General features: G+C 42.5%; 1 protein-coding gene across 1 annotated transcript; it reads left to right on the top strand.

Annotated features, from left to right (window-relative positions):
• The first annotated feature begins 2,309 nt into the window (after window positions 1-2,309).
• On the top strand, window positions 2,310-19,809 carry TCTN2 (tectonic family member 2). Its single transcript, XM_016153723.2, has 18 exons — window positions 2,310-2,513; window positions 2,676-2,777; window positions 3,208-3,296; window positions 4,097-4,292; window positions 5,514-5,614; window positions 7,840-8,036; window positions 8,547-8,673; window positions 9,466-9,607; window positions 10,609-10,674; window positions 11,368-11,502; window positions 11,714-11,791; window positions 13,319-13,399; window positions 14,097-14,208; window positions 16,021-16,127; window positions 17,407-17,563; window positions 18,994-19,119; window positions 19,308-19,396; window positions 19,590-19,809. The coding sequence occupies exons 1-18, from the start codon at window positions 2,432-2,434 to the stop codon at window positions 19,709-19,711; spliced, it is 2,109 nt and encodes a 702-aa protein (XP_016009209.2). The 5' UTR covers window positions 2,310-2,431; the 3' UTR covers window positions 19,712-19,809.
• Window positions 19,810-20,713: the final 904 nt, after the last annotated feature.

The raw sequence follows: 20,713 nt of genomic DNA, 5'->3' as shown, positions 1-20,713 counted from the left end.
ATTCCAACCTAGTGTAGGAAGAGTTTCCAGGAGCTTGTTTGGTATTGACAAATTGTGTATCCGGCTTTGTATGGAAAAAGATTTAAATTTTCTCTTTAGTCCATCTCAGAAGCTGAGTCTCATGTAACTTAGTGTTTGGTTAGATTGTTTCAGGTAGATTTTGTTTTCTGGAATTACAATTTCATTAATAAGTACACTTGGTGATCGCTTTGCAAGTATTTGTTAGTCCTCGAATGTGAGAATCTGTCTTTTAAAATAATATTTAATAATTCATAGCCTAATTAAGTATAATTAGGAAGTTACTATTTTAAATCTAGGAAATAAAGTATATATCTAAAAGATGAATAATTTCAAGCAAACCAATACGGTTTTTGTAATTTTTCATTTGAAATGTTTTATCTACTGCCAGTTCTGTTTTATTTTTAACTGTCATATCTGTGGTTTATTTTATATAAATTTTTATAATAAAATGATTTAAATTTTCATATTTGCTTGAATTATTTTCTCTTTTTTTTATTTTTGGAACTTCTCGTGACTAATACACTGGAATCTCATAGTTCATTTCACTCTTCACTAAATAGCTTACTGCAACTAAAAGCAGGGAAGTAAAGTATACTTTTAATAAGTAGTTTTTCTGATTATAACAGAAAATGATTACATGCTTTCTGAGGAAAAGAAAATCACAAAAGTAGGGGGACAGAATAGAAAATTCGCTGTCATTGTTCCCCCGCTACCCACCCAGAGTTGGGAGGGCAGGCCATCCCATTTAATATTTGGTGCGTGTTTTTAGCGTAGCAGGATGTCGCATCTGCAGGTGTGACCGGATTCAGATCCGTTGTCTGGTAAGTGAAAGGAAGCTTTTCAATTGGCCTAAGAAAAAATGTTTTTATCTTGAGTCTAACAGGTGACATTTGTCAATACAGGTAACCATGGTACTAATGACATCTATTTGAAATGCGTGACAACACAGTAAGAATGGAAAAGTCTAGAAAAGTAGAATTCAGTGAAATTAAAGATTTAGAGTACATTTAAAATACCCCATGAATGGTAGTGTTTGCCTAAATTACTTTATGTTTTATGTAAATGTTAAAGCATTTTGAGCCAAGGAGTAAAATAATTAAGCATGCCAATTTTCCTCACTGTAAATGGTTACTCTCTTAAGAAACGGTTAGTAAATAACAAATATTTAAGTTGTTGACAACCTTCCTTTTCATAAAGTTCTCCTAGGCTTTATTCCCAGATATCAAGAGGTTTAAGCACTTTGCCGTGTTTAACGGTGAAGTTCTCACTGCAGCAATTTTCAGTTTTTCAAGAGAGTGTAAGAAAAAGATAATGCTCAGAATATCGATCAGATTTGCTGATCATTTAATATGTAACCGGGAAAAATATAACAACATGAAGAGTCATAGGGCAAACTTTTACTCAGTGCTCACTGTTGGTCAGGCATAGCCTAAACCCCGTACCTGTGGCTTGTCAGCTGATTGGTACCCTGCCCCTCTGATAGCTAATGAAATGTATGAACCTTTGTTGAGTGCTTACCATATCCCAGGTGTTGGTCTAAACTCATGATAATATTACCTCATTTAATTCTCAAACAATCCTGTTCCGGAGGGACTGTTACCTCTTTTTTACAGAGGAAACTCAAGCTTAGAGAAGTTAAATTACTTGCCTAAGGTCACTTAGGGTGGAAGGAAGGGGAAATCCCAGACCCAGGGCATTCCAACCTCAGACTCCTGTGCTCTTAGTCACCGAACCGTAATAACACTGGAGATGCATCCAGGCTGTTGACATAAGAAAAATGAAATTTTTTCCAGGCAGAATTCTGATACTTTTGCATCAGTCTTAATGGTGGACCAAACTTTTTATGTGTTCTGTGATAAGATCTGCTTTCGTAGTGCTGAGAGCTCTGTGTGGTAAAACAACAACAACAAAAAAGCGAAATAATAAACCTTCAAAAAACTGGGAGGACAAAAACAATTCAACAATACAATTATTAGCACTGCAGCCTCGCCCCCCGTTTGTCCCTCCCACCCAATTCCCATAAAAATCAAGTTTATTAAGGCGCTTGTTTAGAAGCCGGTGCCTGTAGGCTCGCTGTTGCAGTGTGATGGAATTAACTCTGGGGTGGGGGTACTCCAGGTTTCACGCGGACTCTCACTTTTTCCTTCATCTACATGTGTGAAACAGCTAGAAGGCGCAAGGTCTGTGGGCGGGGCCGGGATGCTAGGGGGCGGGCTCTATCTGCCCCTGGCCCAGTCACGGCGCGCCGCTGCGACAGACCGGCGGCTCATTGGTGGTTGCTATAGCTCCCGGCGTTCGCTTGCCAAGATGGCCGCATCGAGGCAGCGGGGCTCTCTGTTTGGATTCTGGGAGCTTCCCGGCTTCTGAGGCGGTCGCGGATCTGTCGCACTGGCCTCGCGAGGCTCCGGGCATGGGCTTGCCGCCGCCGGCCCCTCTGCTTCTGGGGGTCCTCCTTCTGCAGGGCGTCCTGAGGCCGCTGTGGGGCGACCCGGGTGTGTAGCGCGGGGGCAGGGGCCTGCAGGGCCGGGCTGAGGGGACGAGGCGTTAAGCGGCCAGACATGGACTCTGGAATCGCCGCCACAGGGAGCACCACAGCGCTTAGGAAGGGACTCTGCCACTGTTAACTCCTCCCTGTCCCCTTCTTTCCCGCCTAGTTTTCGTCCCTTCTTTCATCCGCATGTCCAGCCCTGTGGTCAGCGCGTTCCTGGTCGGAGTCACCGAGAATGTGTCCCTGGCCCTAGTGCGCGACGAGGCAGGTAAAGAGTCCCGCCCTTCCTGTGGGGAGGGTGGGGTTGCGCCGCCCCAGTAAACTGGCTAGGTGGCACCCCCTGCGTCCCCTGCCGCGGTCCACTGCACAGTCGGGACTGGGGCTGCTGTGGACCAGAGGACCGATGGACAAGTTCGAGAAAAGAAAGCTCGGCATCTTAACGGCTAGCATCCGTTGAGCTATACCTTGTGCCTTACACGCAACACCTCGGTTTCCTAATAAGAACAGTAATATCTTTTAATCCCGTTAGACAAATGTAGACTCTGACGATCAGAGAGGTTGTCACTTGTCCAAGGTCACACAGTGTGTAAAGGGCCCAGTCCTGGGCTTGGAAAGGGACTTCATCCCAGGGAGTGGGTTTCGAGAGTGCACCCCCATGGCTGCTGGGCAATCCCGCTTTACATTCTCATCTCCTTTAGGATTATTGCCAGTTCCCGCTTGCGACATGCTGAACAATGAGACAGGAGACTGGAGTTTGACTGTGACCCCCAGCGCTGTAAGGCCAGAGGTAAAATCTGTGGAGGCCCACCTTTAGCACTCTCTTGACTGGACAAAGTGTAGCCGTCTCAATGCTCAGAACTGCCATCAAACTGTGGGCTATCAGGCCTAGCAGACACCCGTCCAGCCGGAAGGGTCTTGCCCTGGGGTTAGAGGTCCTTGGAGAAGTTACAAGGGGTCTGTGAATCCTCTTAAAATATGTGTAAAATTACATGTGTCTGTGCGTTTTTCTGATGAGAGGATCACCAGCTTTGATCAGATTATCAGATGGATTTGTGGCTCAAAAAAGCATCATAAACCACTGATCTCACCGGCCGCTGAGTTTATGTGTAAGGACCCTCAAGTCTGGAGAGATTGAAGATCTTTCATGTAATAACTGTTTTTACTGGGTGCCTAGTATGTGCAAGGCATCAACTCCAGAGTTTACAAAGGATGAGAAAGACAGACTTTGCTTGAACCCCAGGAACTAGGGACTCTTCAATAACTGTGTGTGAATTTCATCTTCCGCTGGTAGGATCGTAAAGAAACTAAAAAGGTGCTAGACAAACTGAGTTTTCAGACCTCTAGTTTTCTCTAAGTATGCAAGAGTTGCTTACTTCTATGTTAAACCGAAGATTAGGAATCAGGGCTCACGTATTGAATATTATGGGTGGAATTAAACAGAATTATGTCATCATTGTATAAAATTCTCCTTTTGTAAAATGAACTGAAGCTGATGTGTGAATTTCTTATGTTTTCCATTATGTGTTCTAATAATTATAGATGTTGTTTTGAGTCACTTTAAAAAGTACAGCAATGTTTTCCTTTCAGAACGTACTGGAAGTGACAGTGAGGTTGAAGAAGGGTCCGCAGTGGTGCCCCTCCAGTGAGACGCGTTCCTTCCCAGAGTCCCCATGTGTTATCCAGACTCTTCTGGTTTCGGCATCTCACAATTCATCCTGTTTAGCACATCTGCTCATTCAAGCAGAAATTTATGCCAACTCTTCTCTGGCCCATAACGCATCAGGCAAGTGAAGTCTTTGACTCTCAAAGCATTCACGTCAAACATACATATAATTGGTATACCTAACTTCACTCTTGAGTTTGTTTTACCTTTGGAACTTATTTTGCTCTTGTTTAACTTTCTTATTTTAAAAGTTTCCACTTTGTACTGTTTTACTTAAGATTTATTTTATCATGTTCTCTATTTTATTATTATTTTTTTGTAAGCCACTTTAAATCCTTTTTTGGGAGAAGGTGAAGTTCGTTTCTGTGTATTAATTCTCATGACTCCATCTTAAAACAAAAAAAGTAAAACCCTGTTCTAAAATGGCCAGCTTAGGTCACACGGGGTTGATGGTACTGAGCATCAGACCTGGGATGTGGTCTGTTACTTGGACCTTCTTCTCCTTCCCAATACCATTGACACATTAGGGTTCGACTATGTTATAGCATAGAACATATAATTAGTTGTTCCTTAGACACTTCAGCTGTCATGTCATTAAAGTTAATGGTTACATAGAGTTTAAACAAATAATCACTGCCTAGTTTTCCATCATGTACCATATCCTAGGACCAGAGTGAACTCTAGTGTACTGAAACTTTTATCTGATAAATTATTGCAGAGAAGCTAGAAATCATCTCCAGCTTCTGAATTAGGAGCCCAAAATGCAATGTAATGTATTCCTTTTCCAACCAATGTAAAAATTGTTACTTTCCCCCATACTCGAGCCAGAATCAGGCTGTGAAGGTTTGGATTTAGAGGGCGGTAGGACTAGAGGTCTAGGATGGTCTGCTGGGTTCCACAAGTAAGCCATCTGAAGTGTCACCATGCTTCAGAGTTCTCTGCTGGAAGAGGTAATGAATTTGAAGGAGTAAAGGCAAAATACAGTCTGCGTAACGAAAGGGATTGTTCAGTGTGTCGAGAAATATTGGTGCATTGCATTGGCCTAACTTGAAATTTTAGCCGCTTGAGTATCTTCGAGGTCAACTGTGACTTCTCCAGTTTTTTTATAACTAGCACGTTTTCTGATATTTGGGTTTCTGGTGGAATGGTAGATACAAGCCTCAGATGCATTTTGAGCCTAGCTCATTTGGGGGGATTCCTTACTTGTTCAATATTTGGGAATGGTGATTTGTAAAACGGTGAATAAAACAGCGATCCAGCTTTCTTTTGAAGGTCAAAAATGTGGCAGTGCTTTGTCAGAGTGTTTCGTAGCTGAACTCTGTCATTTGTACTTTTTTTCAGAGAACATGACTGTTATTCCCAACCAGGTATATCAGCCCCTTGGTCCTTGTCCTTGTAATTTAACGGCTGGGGCCTGTGACATTCGCTGCTGCTGTGATCAGGTACGTTCTTTCCGGTTATTGGGTACAAGAGTGACAGCACCTGGTAGTCTGCGAAGGGCACCAGAGGTTCCCCACTGACAGGTTTTTAATGGGTGGGCTTCCAAAACCGAGACTGTTATTTCACATCACAAACTGTTTTCAAAATGAGTATTTTCTCATTTAGTATTTTCAATAGAGTTTATGGAAGGAAAAAAATGTCTCTCTTTGGATGAAGTCATGATTGTGATGATTAGACCAAGAGGGTGGTTTTACTATCTTAGTTAAGAAGCCTTTAAGAAAACACGAAAAGAAAAAAGAAAAGAAGAAAAGAAAAGAAAAAGGAAAGAAAATACATTTTTTCAGCAATTCTTTTTAGAGGAAATTATAGAGCATTGCGTCTACACGGCCTTTTGTGTCGGGCTCCTCTCACCCAGCGTCATGTTGTCGAGGGGCATCCGTCCTGTAGTGCATGTCAGTGCTTCGTTCCTTGTGGTGGCTGGACCATATTTCGTTGTACAGACGGACCACATATTACTTACCCCTGTACCAGTGGATGGACGTGTGGGTCGTTTTCACCTTGTGGCCATTGTGAACTGTGCTGCTAAAAACATCGTGTGCAGATTTTTGTACGGGATGTGTGTTTCCCTTTTTTGTGGATGTATTACTAGGGGTGGAATGTTCTGTCACACGGTGAGTGTTTTTAACCTTTTGAGGAGCTGTCGCAAGGTGGCTGCACCGTTTTACATTCCCATCAGCAATGGTGAGGGTTGCGATGCTCCACATCCCCACCGATGGTCCTTATGAGCATCTTTTTGAATAGCCATTCTGGCAGGTGTGAAGTGGCCTTTCATTGTGATTTTGATTTGTATTTTTCTAGTGGCAAATGATGTTGAACATCTTTTCATGTGCTTATTGGTCATGTTTATATCTTCTTTGAAGAAGTGTCTATTTAGACCCTTTGCCCATTTTTAAATTTCTAATCGGGTTGTCTTCTCGTTGTTAGATTATAGGAGGTCACTGTAAATTCCGGATACCAGTCCCTTATTTGCAAAGGCTTCTGTTGTCTAGGTCGTATGCTTTCTTGTTGGTGTCCTTTGACGCACACAAGTTTTTGAATTTGAGGAAGTGCAGTTTATCATTTTTTTTCTTTTGTTGCTTGTGCTTTTGGGGTCATATCCAAGAAAATGTTGCATAATGCCAGGTCAATACGCATTTTTAATCCTTATTTTAGATTTAAGAGGAACGAGAGAGGCAAAAGAGGGCCCTTTGCTGGGACCTGAGTCACTCCCACTGTCGGATGAGTGCAATTCTGTCATGGTTGGCTTTACTAAACGGGAAAGGAAAGGTCCGGGTCTTCGTTTATGTTGTCATTCTCATACCAACAATTGTACTTATTACAGTAACTATTATATTTAATTAAAAAATAAAACATTCTAGATCTGTTTAGATGCCAGTAGAAATGTCAAACGGGATTCTCGCCCCCTTCTTCCGGGCCGCGCTCCCGGGCCCCATTTCCCTTCCTCTCGTGTTCGTCACGCACAGTGTGGCCACGCGCGGCACCAGCCGCCGGCACCGACCCGCATTCTGGATCAGCGACTTCGTGTAACTGCACCTTACCACTTCATACATGCTCGATTTTTCATTTGAATTTCTCTTACTTTAAAAAATCAATCATTTTCTTTTCTGCCTTTAATAAACAGAGGGTTCAGGCTATATCCAACTTTTTAATTCAATCATTTGTGAAACAAGGAAGAATATAGGTGAATCAGTGAATGCGCGAATGAGGTGACATCAGTCTTGGTGACGTTAATCACACCCCGTTGTGATACAGGGAGGGCCTTACGGGTTCTGTGCGACATGGCTGTTGTCCTGACTCTCAGTGTCCTTCGGTTTCTCTGGGCTGGGACAGGAATGCGGATGATAATTAAACTGGGAGGCTGACTCCATCCCATTCCCCGTCGGGGTCTGTTCCATATTATCTTTTCTTCTCTGCGTACTTTTCCGTGGGCACATCTTGTGTCCCCAGTAGAGCTGTTCCCTTGAACGTTTGAAGCCCCTGACCGAGAGGCTCGTGGGGAATTGACTAAGGCAAGTCTGGCGCGATTCGCCTTCCGGTGGCACCGAGCCCTTTGGGCCGAGCGGGCGCATGTGTTTGGCTCCTGCTTCCTCCGCAGTGCCCGGCGGCCTCAGAGCGTTCACAGCGGCAGCCTTTGTCATCTCACTGCTCCTCCCCATGCCCTTCCCAGGAATGCTCCTCGGACTTAAGAGGGCTCTTCAGGGAGTCCTGCTTCACCGGCGTCTTTGGGGGAGACGTGAACCCTGCTTTCGACCAGCTGTGCTCCGTGCAGAGGGCGCGCCAAGTCCCCGACTGGTTCCCATTCCTGTGCGTGCAGTCTCCCCTCGCCAACTCGCCCTTCCTTGGCCACTTCTACCACGGCGCGCTGTGAGTGTGCCCACCTCTGCCCGGGACAGGGCAGCGCCTCCCCGGCCCCCGACGGCCCCCGACGGCCCCCGACGGCGGGTCGCATCTCCTCAGGGCCTCCCCGGACGCTCCGTGCTCACGCCCCCAAGTCTAGGTTCAGTTCTAGCTTTTGGGTGCTGAGCTTAATTTGTGTCGAGTATCTGGAAGAATCGGGCCTCACCGAAAATAAATGGATCGATACCGAAAACAATTAATTGTGACTCTAGTCAGGGCAAAGGGTGGTGGATTCTTGGGGACCCTGAGCTGTCTCTCACCTTTCTGTGTTGTTGAAACTTTACAATATTATTATTATTGAAGTAAAATTGATATAACATAAAATTAACCATTAACCACTTTAAAGTATATGATTCAGTGACATTTAGTACAAATATTTTTGTAATTAAAAAAGTAAAGAAAAAATTTAAATGAACAGTTGTTTTTAGCAGATAATAGCTAAAAGTATTAGCGATAATCTTTCTTATTAATTTACAGGTCCTCAAGACAACACGCTTCCTTTGAAATGTATTTGCACACTGAACCAAAAGACTTTTCAGACTTTGGTTACAAACAAGGAGATCCAGTTATGACTGTAAATAAGATATATTTTACTATTCCACAGGTAATGATTTCAATTTTAATATGCTGGAGCCTTTTTTTTATTTTTCCCATCCTAATGTTAACTCATATTGCTCTTAAAAATCTCACACGGAGTTACTTATTTTTTTTTCCTATGCACTTGCCAGACACTCTCAACTATTTATGGTCCATGGATTTTTTTTTAATAGTCAATCTGAAATTAATCACTGTGCTTGCTAAATCAAAGAGCGAACTTTCTGAATAAAACCAAAAGATATTCTATGAATTTCCATTGAAGTAACTATCATTCCTCACTTCTGTTATTTAATAGCCAATTTCTAGTCAGCTATAAATCTATAATTTAATATAATATTCCAGAATTTTAAAAAATATTTTAAGGCTATAGTTTTATGTGAACTCTTTTTTTTAAAAGCTTAAAATTCTAAGGAAAAATATATTTGTTAGAACAAACACGGCAGTCTAAAAATCATTTCACTTTACTATTCCTATGAATTCATTTTTGTGGTTTTAACAAAAATCTGGTTGTCATGTGGGAGAGAAAATGAAGTTGAACATAATCATGTTTATTCAAAGTAAGTGGCACTGGGCAAGGAATTTTCTTTGTTTTCATGAAATAATACTCACTGTGATTCCTTAACCTGTGGCTTCTAGACTTTGATTTGCAAATTAACTCTATATTTTACTGGTCGACTAGTCAATGGACTGGCTCTTGCTGAGGCTCCCCAGTGACAGAGCAGGCTGCAGAAAGCACCCGTCTACGGGACGCCGACCTGTGACGAGATCGTCAATCTGTTGGGGTCTCCCTCACCCTCAGGTGTCCCTGGCTGGGCAGTGTGTGCACAGCGCCCCGGTGGCCTTCCTTCAGAATTTCGATGTTCGGTGCATCACGGATTTGAAAGTCTATCAAGAACGAGATGGCATCACCAATTTGAGGATAAAGACTGGCCTAATGGGAGGTACGTTACCTGGGCTTGAAGAAAGAACACAGACCCAGTCGTTTAGGTAAGCTATGCTCGCGTGGGGATACAGGTCACTTCTGCGGGGCCAGCTGACAACCATGTTTCAACCACCGGCTGAGGAAGGTGTTTTCTTTGGAAGAAGTTTGGTTGCCTGAGATGCATATTGCATATTAATTCCTTTTTATAAACAGATAAAATTCACAGAACAAAATTGACCCTTTTAAAGTGTAGGGTTCGTGGGCATTTCGTACGCGCACAAGGTTGTGCAGCCGTTACCTTGTCCCCTCAAAAGGAGGCCCCGTCCCCATTAAGCAGTCACTTCCCTTGCTCCCCTCGTCCCGACCCCTGGCAGCCACTCATCTGCTTTCTGTCTCTGGGGGTTTGCCCGTTCTGAACGTTTCACAGAAATGGGACCATGTAAGCGTGGCCTTCCGCGTCTGACTTCTTTCACTCAGCATCATGTTCCGAGACTCACCCATGGTGGGACCATGGTGAGACCACACGTTGCGGTCCAGTCATCCCTCGATGGATGTGGGGTCGTTCCCGGCTTTCGGCTGCTGCGACGGTGCTGCCGTGGTCGCTCGCATACAGTGTGTGTGTGCACACGTGTGTTTTCTGTCGGATGTCTGCCTAGCTGCTGAGTCACGTGCTAAGTTGCCTCTTTGACGAAGCACCGAACCATTTCCTAAAGTGACCGCACTGTTTGTTTTGCGTTCCCACCAGCAGTGCACGTGTATTCTTTATGACTGGAGAGAGAGTTAGAGAGGGAGTCCCCAGGTCGTCCCCACAGGCTTTTGGTTCCTCCTCCCCAATTGTCATCAGATGCCAAGAGCAGTGGGGTTCACCTTCGATGGTGTTTGGAGAGCGGGGCAGAGTTTTGCAGTTGGCGCACGGGGCGGCGCAGTTACCACGTTTGCTCGATCAGCTTTCGTTTGTGAGTAAATGTGATCATGTGAGGCCTCGTCGTCCTGTGCAAGTTACTCTGTGTCTCTTTTCAGGCATCATTACACCCAAAGTAACCTACGAGGAAGCCACTGACCTGGACAAATTCATCACCAGTGCAGGTATTTTAATGTTTCTATCATTTCCACAGAAACGTAGATGTCATTTCTTATAAGCAGTATATAGTTCTAGAGTAAAATACAGTTCTATTAAAAATCAAGTTGGAGCACAACAATTAGAAAGAGACCCCACTAGCATTTTGTTTGCTCCTGTTCCGTCTTCCCGTGGCGTAGTCTAGGTAACCTTGAGCCGCATCCTTCACAGTCCTGGGTCATGTGGGCTCCAGGACCCTTTCTAGTTCTCAAGGTCTGCAAACCTTTTATTCATTGTTTTTCAGAAAGTTAAGAAATTCTTTAGGACTTCTTTTTGCTTCTCTCTTTCTTTTTTGATAATTAAACTTTGCTGGTATGATACAGCCAAATAAGTCATGCAGTTTGGCTGATGTTACCAGGACTTCTGTTTTGAATGAAGGACACTATCTGTGTTTCTGTTCAATGCATTGTCATTCTCAAATTTCTTCATTACTTCATCAGATATTAGTAGAGTGGCTACAGTATAGTAGTGAAGTAGATAGCAGGCCTCTGTATCAAGCTGTGAGCCGGGTGCTGGGGATACAGAAATCAAAGGGAGGGGACAGATCTCACGCAGGACATTGTGCTGGTTTAGCGAGGATGGCTAACATAGACTTGGTGGGCCCATGATGGACCTGAGCCCAAAGCTTTCTTCAATTTATGAAAATATTCTTTTATTTGCAGAAATACTTTTAAGTGATGGATCAGCCCCCAGAAACGTGACTGTGGAAGAACATTATGTTTTCAGATGGAATAATAATACAATCAGTGAAATAAATGTCAAAATTATTAGGGCAGAAATTAATGCCCACCAGGAAGGTAACCGTTGATGGCAGCCAGACTGCTTTCAGTTTAAGATACTTCTTTTCTCTTCTCAAGATCTTCATAATTATAACACATAAAACTAAGTCAGACTTATTTCTTATTTGTATTTGTGACTTAATAAAAATAGCATTTTTTTTTTTTGCACATCAAAATTCAATTATAAGGTAAAGAAAATAACACTGAAGAATAATTTCTTTATTTCTAGGAATCATGACACAGAGATTTACAGTGGAATTTTTAAGCTATAACAGTGGTAATGAAAAGAAAACATCTGGAAATCCAGGTAAGCTTGTACACGGCGGTCACTGATCTCACAGACATAGTCCAGTGCAGCCGTCCTACCCATAATGGTGATTGTAAGTAACTCTCCAATTTTAGTTTGTGACTCAGACCTTTCCCTTTATTTCTTTTGTGACACAGTATTCTTTTTCTGATAACAACTCGATTTTTTTTTTTTTTTTTTAAATAAACTGTCATAGATGGTAACAAGTTGCTGCGAATGCAAACCATTCTTTCTCTTTCGCTCCTGGTCTTTTGAAAAAGAGATAATGTATTTAAAGTGTTGGTAAAACTAGCTTTTTTTTTTTTCAAGATAAAATAATTTATTTAATGAGTTGGTGTTTTGTAAGGGGACGGTGTCTTCAGTTTCATTGATTACGGAAGAAATAAATACATGATAGGTGACAACTGAATTTTTGATTCTGCAAAAGCATAGCTTTCAGTCCTGGAGAGTCATATAGTATTTAATAATTTATCATTAAATTCGGTAGATCTACTGAAACACTTCATTTGCAAATGCAATTTGAGAAATATAAGTTGGTATCTGTGTAGTACATATAATCATACGTACTCCAAACAGAAAGACCCAACATTGATTCTTAGTTCTGCTACTAACTAGCTGGGTGACCTTGGTCAAATTGCGTAATTTCTCAGGGTGTCAGTGTGTTTTCACCTGTGAAACTGATGATGGGCTGGGTGACAAAACTCACTTATTGATAAAGAATAAGCTGCCGAGGACGGGTTCCTAATCTGGGCCCCGGGGAGAGCCCTCGTGGGGACTGTGAGCTCCCAGCCCTGTCCTGCGTTTATATTTATGTGCAAACATATTTCTACCTGCTGGAGCTTTTAGAAGGGAAATGTCGTGATCGTCATCATGGTGTCTACAACTTATTTCCAAATGGTCCTGCCCCTCCCCGCAAAATGTCTCTCTCTCTAGAGAAGTATATGTTGTATGATATAGATAAAATAAATACGGTTAAATATTAACAGTTGTTGATTTTAGGTGGCGGCTCTATTGGTGTGCATGGTATTACTTTCAATTTTTCCACACATGTGAACATTTTCATAATAAAAGTTAGAAACAATAAGTTGGATTACTGGGAAATGGATGAGGAAGGAGTAGGACCTGAACCAGACCTCGGGGTCGAATTGATTTACTAGAAAATGGTTGCATTGCAAGGTTACTTTGCTTTGCATTTTCTTTTCAAGCTCCTGTCAGGAACTCGATACCAGTCACTCAGCACGTGTTCATGAACTGGCCTGCTCAGTGTCTTGTTCTGCAGTGTGAGAGAGCCAAGGTGGACTCTTACCTGCTTTTTACTTTTTGCATTTTGTCTTTAAAATTTAAAAATTACAAAACAAAACGAATGAAGGAGATACCCTTCTCTCAAGGCTACTTAGAGAAAGCTCTGCCTGTGTATTTCCTTTCCCCGTGAATACTTCCTTTCTCTTATTCGATGAGCTAGTGCCTGCTCTGTTGGATTAACTTTGGGAGGAAAGTTGCTAACTCTCATTCCTCATGCTTGTCTAGGTTACCAAGTTGGAAGGCCTGTTCGGGCCTTAAACACTGATGGGGCGAGCAATGTTACGACTTTGCACCTATGGCAGCCAGGTAACTGCTTCGGTGATGCGGCCAGCTCTTCGGTGAACTGGAATTGGAGATATTACTGTATTTTGAATCTAATCGAGTGATCAATTACTATAAAGTTCATTTGGTTTATTTAGCTGAGTAGGGGGTGTTTTTCATCCTCTACAGCTAGCTAGCTAGCTTGCTTGCATTCTTTCTTAATTTCTTTCTTTCTTTCTTTCTTTCTTTCTTTCTTTCTTTCTTTCTTTCTTTCTTTCTTTCTTTCTTTCTTTCTTTCTTTCTTTCTTTTTCTTTCTTTTGTAAAATATGTTAACATGGTTTATACCTGAAGTGCTGGTTATGAGTAAGAGAGATTTAAATTTGGGGTTGGCGCTGGCGTCCATTGTTTTTGTTGTTTGTAGCCCAAGATGGTGCTAATTGGAGACTTGAGAATAGCTTCACTCCAGACTATGAAGACTCTTCGCATCGGAGGTGGTCACCCCTGTCTGCCAGAAAGCGTTCAATTTCACGTTCAAAACAGACCTTTGAATCCCCAGTTTTCTGGTGCAGAAAAGTGCCTTTGTTCAGTCAGAAAGGTTTAGGGTACCAATGACCTCAGTTCTGGAAAGTGGAAACTTTATTTCTACTTATTGTTTTCTCTCAGTTTTTCAAGGAAAACTTTGACATTCATTTTACTTTTATTTAGCAAAATTAGTAAGAGGATCATCTTTTTATTTTACAGTTGGAAAGGGTTTGTGTACATCAGCAACTTTCAAACCTGTTTTATTTGGAGAAAATACACTTTCTGGATGCCTTTTAAATGTTGGGATTAATGAAAATTGTTCTCAGCTCAGGTGAGTGTTTCATTGATGACCTTAGTTGCATTTTGAGTGGTTTGCTTAAAGTTAATTCACTGAGTGAATACTAAAACACAACGTGAATTTGAAAACTTGGAGTCTGAATAAAAGACTTACGTAAAAGCAATAGTGAATAAAGAATAAATGCAAACTTCCAATATAATTTAGAGTTGATGCAAATATCAGTGTAAGGGAAAATAGACTTCTCCCTTAGGACTAGACCCGTTTCATCCGTGTTTGCTCGCATGTCCTCACTGAAGTGTGTTCAGGTCATTGGAACCCTGCACCGCCAGAACTGTGAAAAGGGCCGGAGCCAGGTGTAATTGGCATGAGTCACATCTAAGGAATAATTAAGCCCTGTTACTGGGTGTATAAGGAACTTTCCATTCAATTGGGTGGCATTTGGGAAGTGTATTTGTGGACATGCATATACATTCTTTCTTTTTTTTCATTGAGGTTGAATTCACGTAACATAATGAATCATTTAAAAATGAACAGTTCAGTGGCGTTTAATAGTCACGATGTTGTGCAGCCAGCACCTCTGTTCAGTTCCAGAGCAGCTTCATCTCCGTGAAAGGAAACCCATACGCTTCAGCATCACCCCCATTCCTCCCTCCCCGAGCCCCTGGCAACAGCCAGCTGTGATCTGTCTCTGAGTAGTTTGTGTGACTGGAGTCGTACACTATCTGTCCTTTCGGGCCTAGCTTCTTTTGCTTGGAATAATGTTTCTGAGGTTCCTCCTCGCCGCAGCATGTGTCAGTGCTTCACTCCTTTTTATATTTGAATCATTTCCGACTGTATGGATGGACCGCTGTCCGCTCATCCATCCTCTGTTGACGAACAGTTGAGTCGCCTCCACCTCTTGGCGTTTGCGGATGGTGCCGCCGCACGTATTCATGTCCTAGTTTTTGTTTGCACATCTGCTTTCAGTTCTTTTGGGCATGTACCCAGGCATGGAATTGCCGAATTATATAGTAATTCAATGTTTAATTTTTTGAGGAACCAGCAAATTGTTTTCCATGGCGGCTGCATGATTTTATCTTCCTGCCAACTATGTAAGGGAGCTCCAATTTCTTCACATCATCACCGACCCTTGTTATTTCCCACTTTTTTGATAATAGCCATCCTGGCAGATGTGCAGGGGTATCCCGTCGTGCTTTTTATTGCATGCATTTTATACTCATTTCATCTGTAACACATCCTGAGTGACGTAGTTCGTGGGGGAGGAGGGAAAATATGGGGGAGACATTGAGACGGGAAGAAAACGGTAGGAATAAGTTACCTGCAGTGGCTCCTGATCACAGGATGTGAGGCCTGAGCCCCATCAGAGTCTGGCCCCGGTAGTTGTGAGCTTTGTACCCTTCAGTGACATTGCTGGAGAGGAGGGATACTAAGTTCCAGTTCTTAATCTTCACTTAATTTTATGGCTCAAAATTCTAGCTAAATATTTAGGTTTTTTTTTTTTTACTCTCGAATCACTCTGGCCCATGGATTTATCCCAATAAGTTGATATGTGATCTACCAACCTCCCAAATTTTGTGACATTCAATGGAGCCTGTAAACCACATGACACCAACATAAGCTACTAACATTTTAAGTTCAGAGTGAAAGGTTACTCTGCATATCCTCCCCTGCTGCTTCGGTCCATCACGGGAAGGCCATCTAAGAGAAGTAAGACTCCCAGGCAGTTTTTCACACCAGCTCATGTGGCAGTTTTTATTTAGGCCTCCAGTGAGCATAACCTAGAGACTTTCCGAAAAGGGTTTTGAGCTGAGACCATGCACTGAGACACGTCTTCCTCTCTTTCAGGGAGACTGCTTCCGAACTACTTAATTCGTTGATACAAGTAACTCACGTTGCGATGAGAGGCAATTCCGACTACAGCGATCTCAGTGATGGCTGGCTGGAAATAATCCGTAAGTCAGAGCTGCCTGCGTGAACGCGGGAGTTGGTTGTTGTGGCTGCGTGGCGCCGGTGGCGGCCGGGCAGCCCTGCCCACCAGGGCGTCTCTCTTTGCTGTGGCTCAACTGACGTTTGTTTAGAGGTTAACGCCCCAGGCAGGAGGCTTTCCACATCTTTTACCTCTTATCAGTTATGACTTTTAAGATTAAATGCATGTGAAGTTCCAATTGCGCAGTGGTTTTACGAGTGAACAGTCTTTATAAAGGAAGACTAAGGGCTCGCTTCACGAGGCCCAGAGTTTGCATTTGGAAACAGAGTCCACAGGCTGGGGCTTGTCAGCCCCTGGGCTTTGCCATCGAGGCCAGCTGGATGGGCTGTGGATTGACGGAGGGTAGACGGAAGGGGCCAGTAAAGCACCTGAGAAGCGAAAAGGAGGGGCATTTCAAGACAGAGAGCCCAGTTGGTTAGGTAAGGGGTCAGCAGATGACACTTTGTCGCCTTCGAGGTGGCAGCAGTCAGCTTCTGTTTCATGCATAAGTCAAATTCACGTGTCAGTCAAAATCACCCTCCCTCCTGGTTAGTGAACAGAAGAGAAGTGACGTGGAACACACGTATCCAGGACGAGGAACTCGGATGTCGGAAAGGAGCAGTATCACCCACTTCCACAGTCCCCGAGGGAACAAAGAAGTCCCACCCCCTTCCCCAGAGTTGCCTTAGAACTCGCCATCCACCTCCTGTAATTGACTTTGCTGCCTTTTCCCTGAGTGCCACTTTTCAAGATGAATGAAAATTAGTTTCTCATTCAGTTTCATTCTCTTCCTTCTGTGTCACTGCTCTGGCAATACATTAGTAAATTGCTTTTTAACTATTTATCCCATGCCAGCTAAAGTTGTTAGTATGGATTTTAAACGTCTTATAGTTTCTGTTACAACAGTGACTGCGTGGAATGGCTCTCGAGGCGACTTACTGTGATGATACCGCATTTCCGTTAAACCCTGGGTGGATTTCAGCGAGGACCGTGGGAAGGGAATCATGATTTACACTTTTATTTGTGGGTCAGGGAATTTAAAGTTCCAGTGACTGACTTAACGTGCCAGAAAACATTTCGAACATACGGGGTAATATAGTTACGAGGTGACAAATAATTGGGGTCTTTTAGAGAGTAAAGCCTCATTAATGTGCTTCCTATCTAAGAATATTTCCCTTTTATTTATTTATTTTTGGTATCACGGCTTTGTCGAAAAACATTATTAAATTATTCTTTCCAAAATGTACAAGCTAACTTTTCTGTAGGTGCAGATGCTCCTGATACAGGCGCAGACCTGTCCGTTAGCAGCGCAAATGGCATCTGCCTGGATGTTCCCTCCCAGCTGAGCATCCGCATCCTCATCGCGGACGCTGGTGCAGTGGAAGGGGTCGCTCAACAGGAGATACTTGGCGCAGAGACAAGGTCTGACCATATCTTGGAAAAGCGTAGTTTTGAGAGAGTCTGTAAAGTCGAGGGCACTCTAATGAATAGGGAAATGCGAACTTAGAATCTGATGGTTTATTTACGGATTGTAGCTATTGGCAACATGATTATATATATAAATGGCAAACGTATCAACTATGATAGTAATGGAAACTAATTCTCACAGGTATTTCTAAAGCTGTGGGTAAGGGATTCTACACGGTGTTTTAGGGGCTACAGAGATGGATAAGAGCTGCTTAGTGCTAAATATATTTCAGAATCCATGAGTAATTGACATAGTGACTGGGGAATATTGCCCCGTGGTTAGAGATTTTGGCACCAGATAGGTGGGTTCAGATCATGGCTCTCCCAGTTATGAGCTGTGTGACCTTGACAGTTACTTGACCTCTTCTGAGCTGCAGTTTCCGCAGCTATGAATGTTGACAAGACTTTTATGTGTCAGGCCTCTATCAGTTGTTAAGCGATAGGGTCCCACTTTATACTAACTTAAGCCCAAGGCAAGTTTTTTGGTTTAAGTTCTGAAGAGTCCACATACAGGTAGTTCATGGTCTCATGTGGCCATGGGTCTCTTTCCTTCACATCTTGGTTCCTCTTTCCTTTGAGTGGGCTTCCTCGGGGAGTTTCCCCTCAAGAGGCGGAAAAGATGAACTCCAGCAATTTCAGGCTTATATTCAGTTGGCAAGTCTAATGGAAAGAGGGCAGCCCTTTCCCTAGCTTTCTCAGAAATGATCTGGGCAGACTTTTATTGGTTCAATTTTCTGCATGTGCTCCTTCCTGAACCAATCACTGTGGCCAGAGCAGTAGACAGCTCTGATTGACTGGGATGAGCACCTGGCCCACCCCTGTATTCCTGGTTCTCTCTTCTGGTCCACTCAACTGAGAGCAGGGAGGGCTAGTTCCCCAAGGGAAAATTGGGGTGCGATTACCAGAAGAAAGATGAAAGAATGTTGGGTAGGCAGAAATAATAGATGTTAACTTCTAAACACACCTCGTAGCACTGTTTTGAGAATTATGTGGTGTGTACATACAAAGTACCTTAGCACTGTGCCTAGAACACAGAAAGTTCTTTAAAATGGTCAGTTGTTGTTATTTTTATTATCATTTTGAGATAAACAAGTGACAAAACAAATTAACTTTAAAAGCACCAGTGTGGAAACGAGATGACCGGGCAGGAGATGGAACCAGATTTGGCAAAAGGCTGGTAACTGTAGCTGGGTGAAAGGTCCATAGCAATCTCCCTCTGTGCATATCTGAAAATTTTTAATGAAAGAGAGGGTAAAGCACCAGCAGAATTTGAGACTCCTTTAAGAGAGTCGCGGTTTATGTCCTTGCTCTGTCGGGTGCTTGCTGCTCTTAGCAGACCAGTAATGCATTCTGGGTATGTTGCCTGCACACTCTCTTCCTCCCAGGTTCTCCTCAGTGAGCTGGCAGTTCCAGTGTGGGCTTACTTGTGACGAAAAGGCCAACCTTCTCCCTCTCAGTGTGTCCGTCCAGTTTATTAAAATACCTGCACAGTTACCCCGTCCACTGACAAGGTAATCCAGTTGCTGACCTAGTTGACACTATTAAGAAGCAGGGGGGAAAAAAATATATGTCACTATATATATATATATATATATTTTTTTTTTTTTTGAAAATGTTTCTTTCTTTAATGAACTTTCTATGCTTCTCATCAAAAGCATGCTTTGTTGTAGCTCTTATAATCTTCCAAAATGTTTTATAGATTCCAGATCAACTTCACAGAGTATGACTGCAACAGAAACGAAGTGTGTTGGCCACAGCTTCTGTACCCGTTGACCCAGTATTATCACGGTACGGCGAAGCTGGTTTCTCCAGCGATTGTCATTATGTTATAGATAGAAGAGTTTTTACAAGAAAAAATTTACTGATATTGTTCCCACTTAAAAATATGATCATTATTAATGTTTTGGCTTTTTTCTACATAGATAATTACCGAGAAAGTCGAGAAATAAGACCGTTGCTGACATGATCCATTGTCTTGCAGGGGAGCCTTATTCTCAGTGCGCTGCCAAGGGCTTGCTGCTGCTGTCCTTCCCCATGTTAGCGGCATTCCTCAGTAACCCCTGGGCCAGAGTTTGCAAAGCTTGGAGTTCAGCCACCATCTGACTTCTGACAGACCATAGATTTTTCCTTCAGTGATTTATTGTATTGCCACGTACCTCTCTAAAATTTTAATAAAGTTTTATTTTTGTAGGAAATTTTTATCAAGTGCTCTGTGAATTTAATTCACATATGTAGCTATCCAGATGTGTAAAGCAATGCAGAATGGTCATTCTTATTGCCAGATGAAAATGGGCAGAATGCACGCGAATACTTGTTATTAGAAGCTTTATTTTATCACAGATTACTAAATTCATAGGAGTTTTGGTCCAGATTTGTTATTTGTGCCTTCGAGTGTCAATCTTTTCTTCAGTTTTTTATATATTTCTGTTGAATTGATGGATTAATTTCCCCTATTCCAAAGAAAGGATTAAATATTTATAAAGCCTTAAAATATATATACAGTAGAAGAGCACAAAATGAGTTCATGAGGGAAGATAATGGATCTGGGGTGGGGAGTGGGGAAATATTATAGAGAGGAAAGTTAAAACCAGGAGTGAATGAAAGCCCATGAAAATTTATACATAGCACCTTGCATTCAGCAAAGGTAGACCCCTAATTTAGTCTTCAGTTTACAAAAAAACAAATATGATTAGCCGTAGGAATCATACAGTCCATAGATTAAAAATAAGCTCGTTTTCAATGAAGGACAGTTTTTCCTAGTTGAGTGTTAAGATTTCTCCTGTGGGCCCTTAAAAGGGGACAGTCAGCACAATGCGGCCTGGGAGTGGCCACAGAGCAAATCTGAGTTTTCTTTGTGGGCCAGATAAATTTAGTTATTGTTTCAGATGGACTTCATACATTGTTGATAGACCTAATTTTGAAAAGTGATTTTAGAAGGAGTACAAATTGTCTTTTGTTGAAGAAAAAGGAATACCTAGTGATTAATTAATTGCAGTGATTCAGAAAGTCTAAGTTAGTGTAACTAGCTCTGGAAAATTAATTAAAACTTCCTAAATGACAGGTCATTTATTCTGATCTTGTGGGCTTGTTAGAATGACTTTTGTC

The sequence above is a fragment of the Rousettus aegyptiacus genome, unplaced genomic scaffold (assembly GCF_014176215.1).
Source record: "Rousettus aegyptiacus isolate mRouAeg1 unplaced genomic scaffold, mRouAeg1.p scaffold_m13_p_5, whole genome shotgun sequence".
NCBI classification, from domain to species: Eukaryota; Metazoa; Chordata; class Mammalia; order Chiroptera; family Pteropodidae; genus Rousettus; species Rousettus aegyptiacus.
This window is presented reverse-complemented; position numbering and strand designations above follow the sequence as displayed.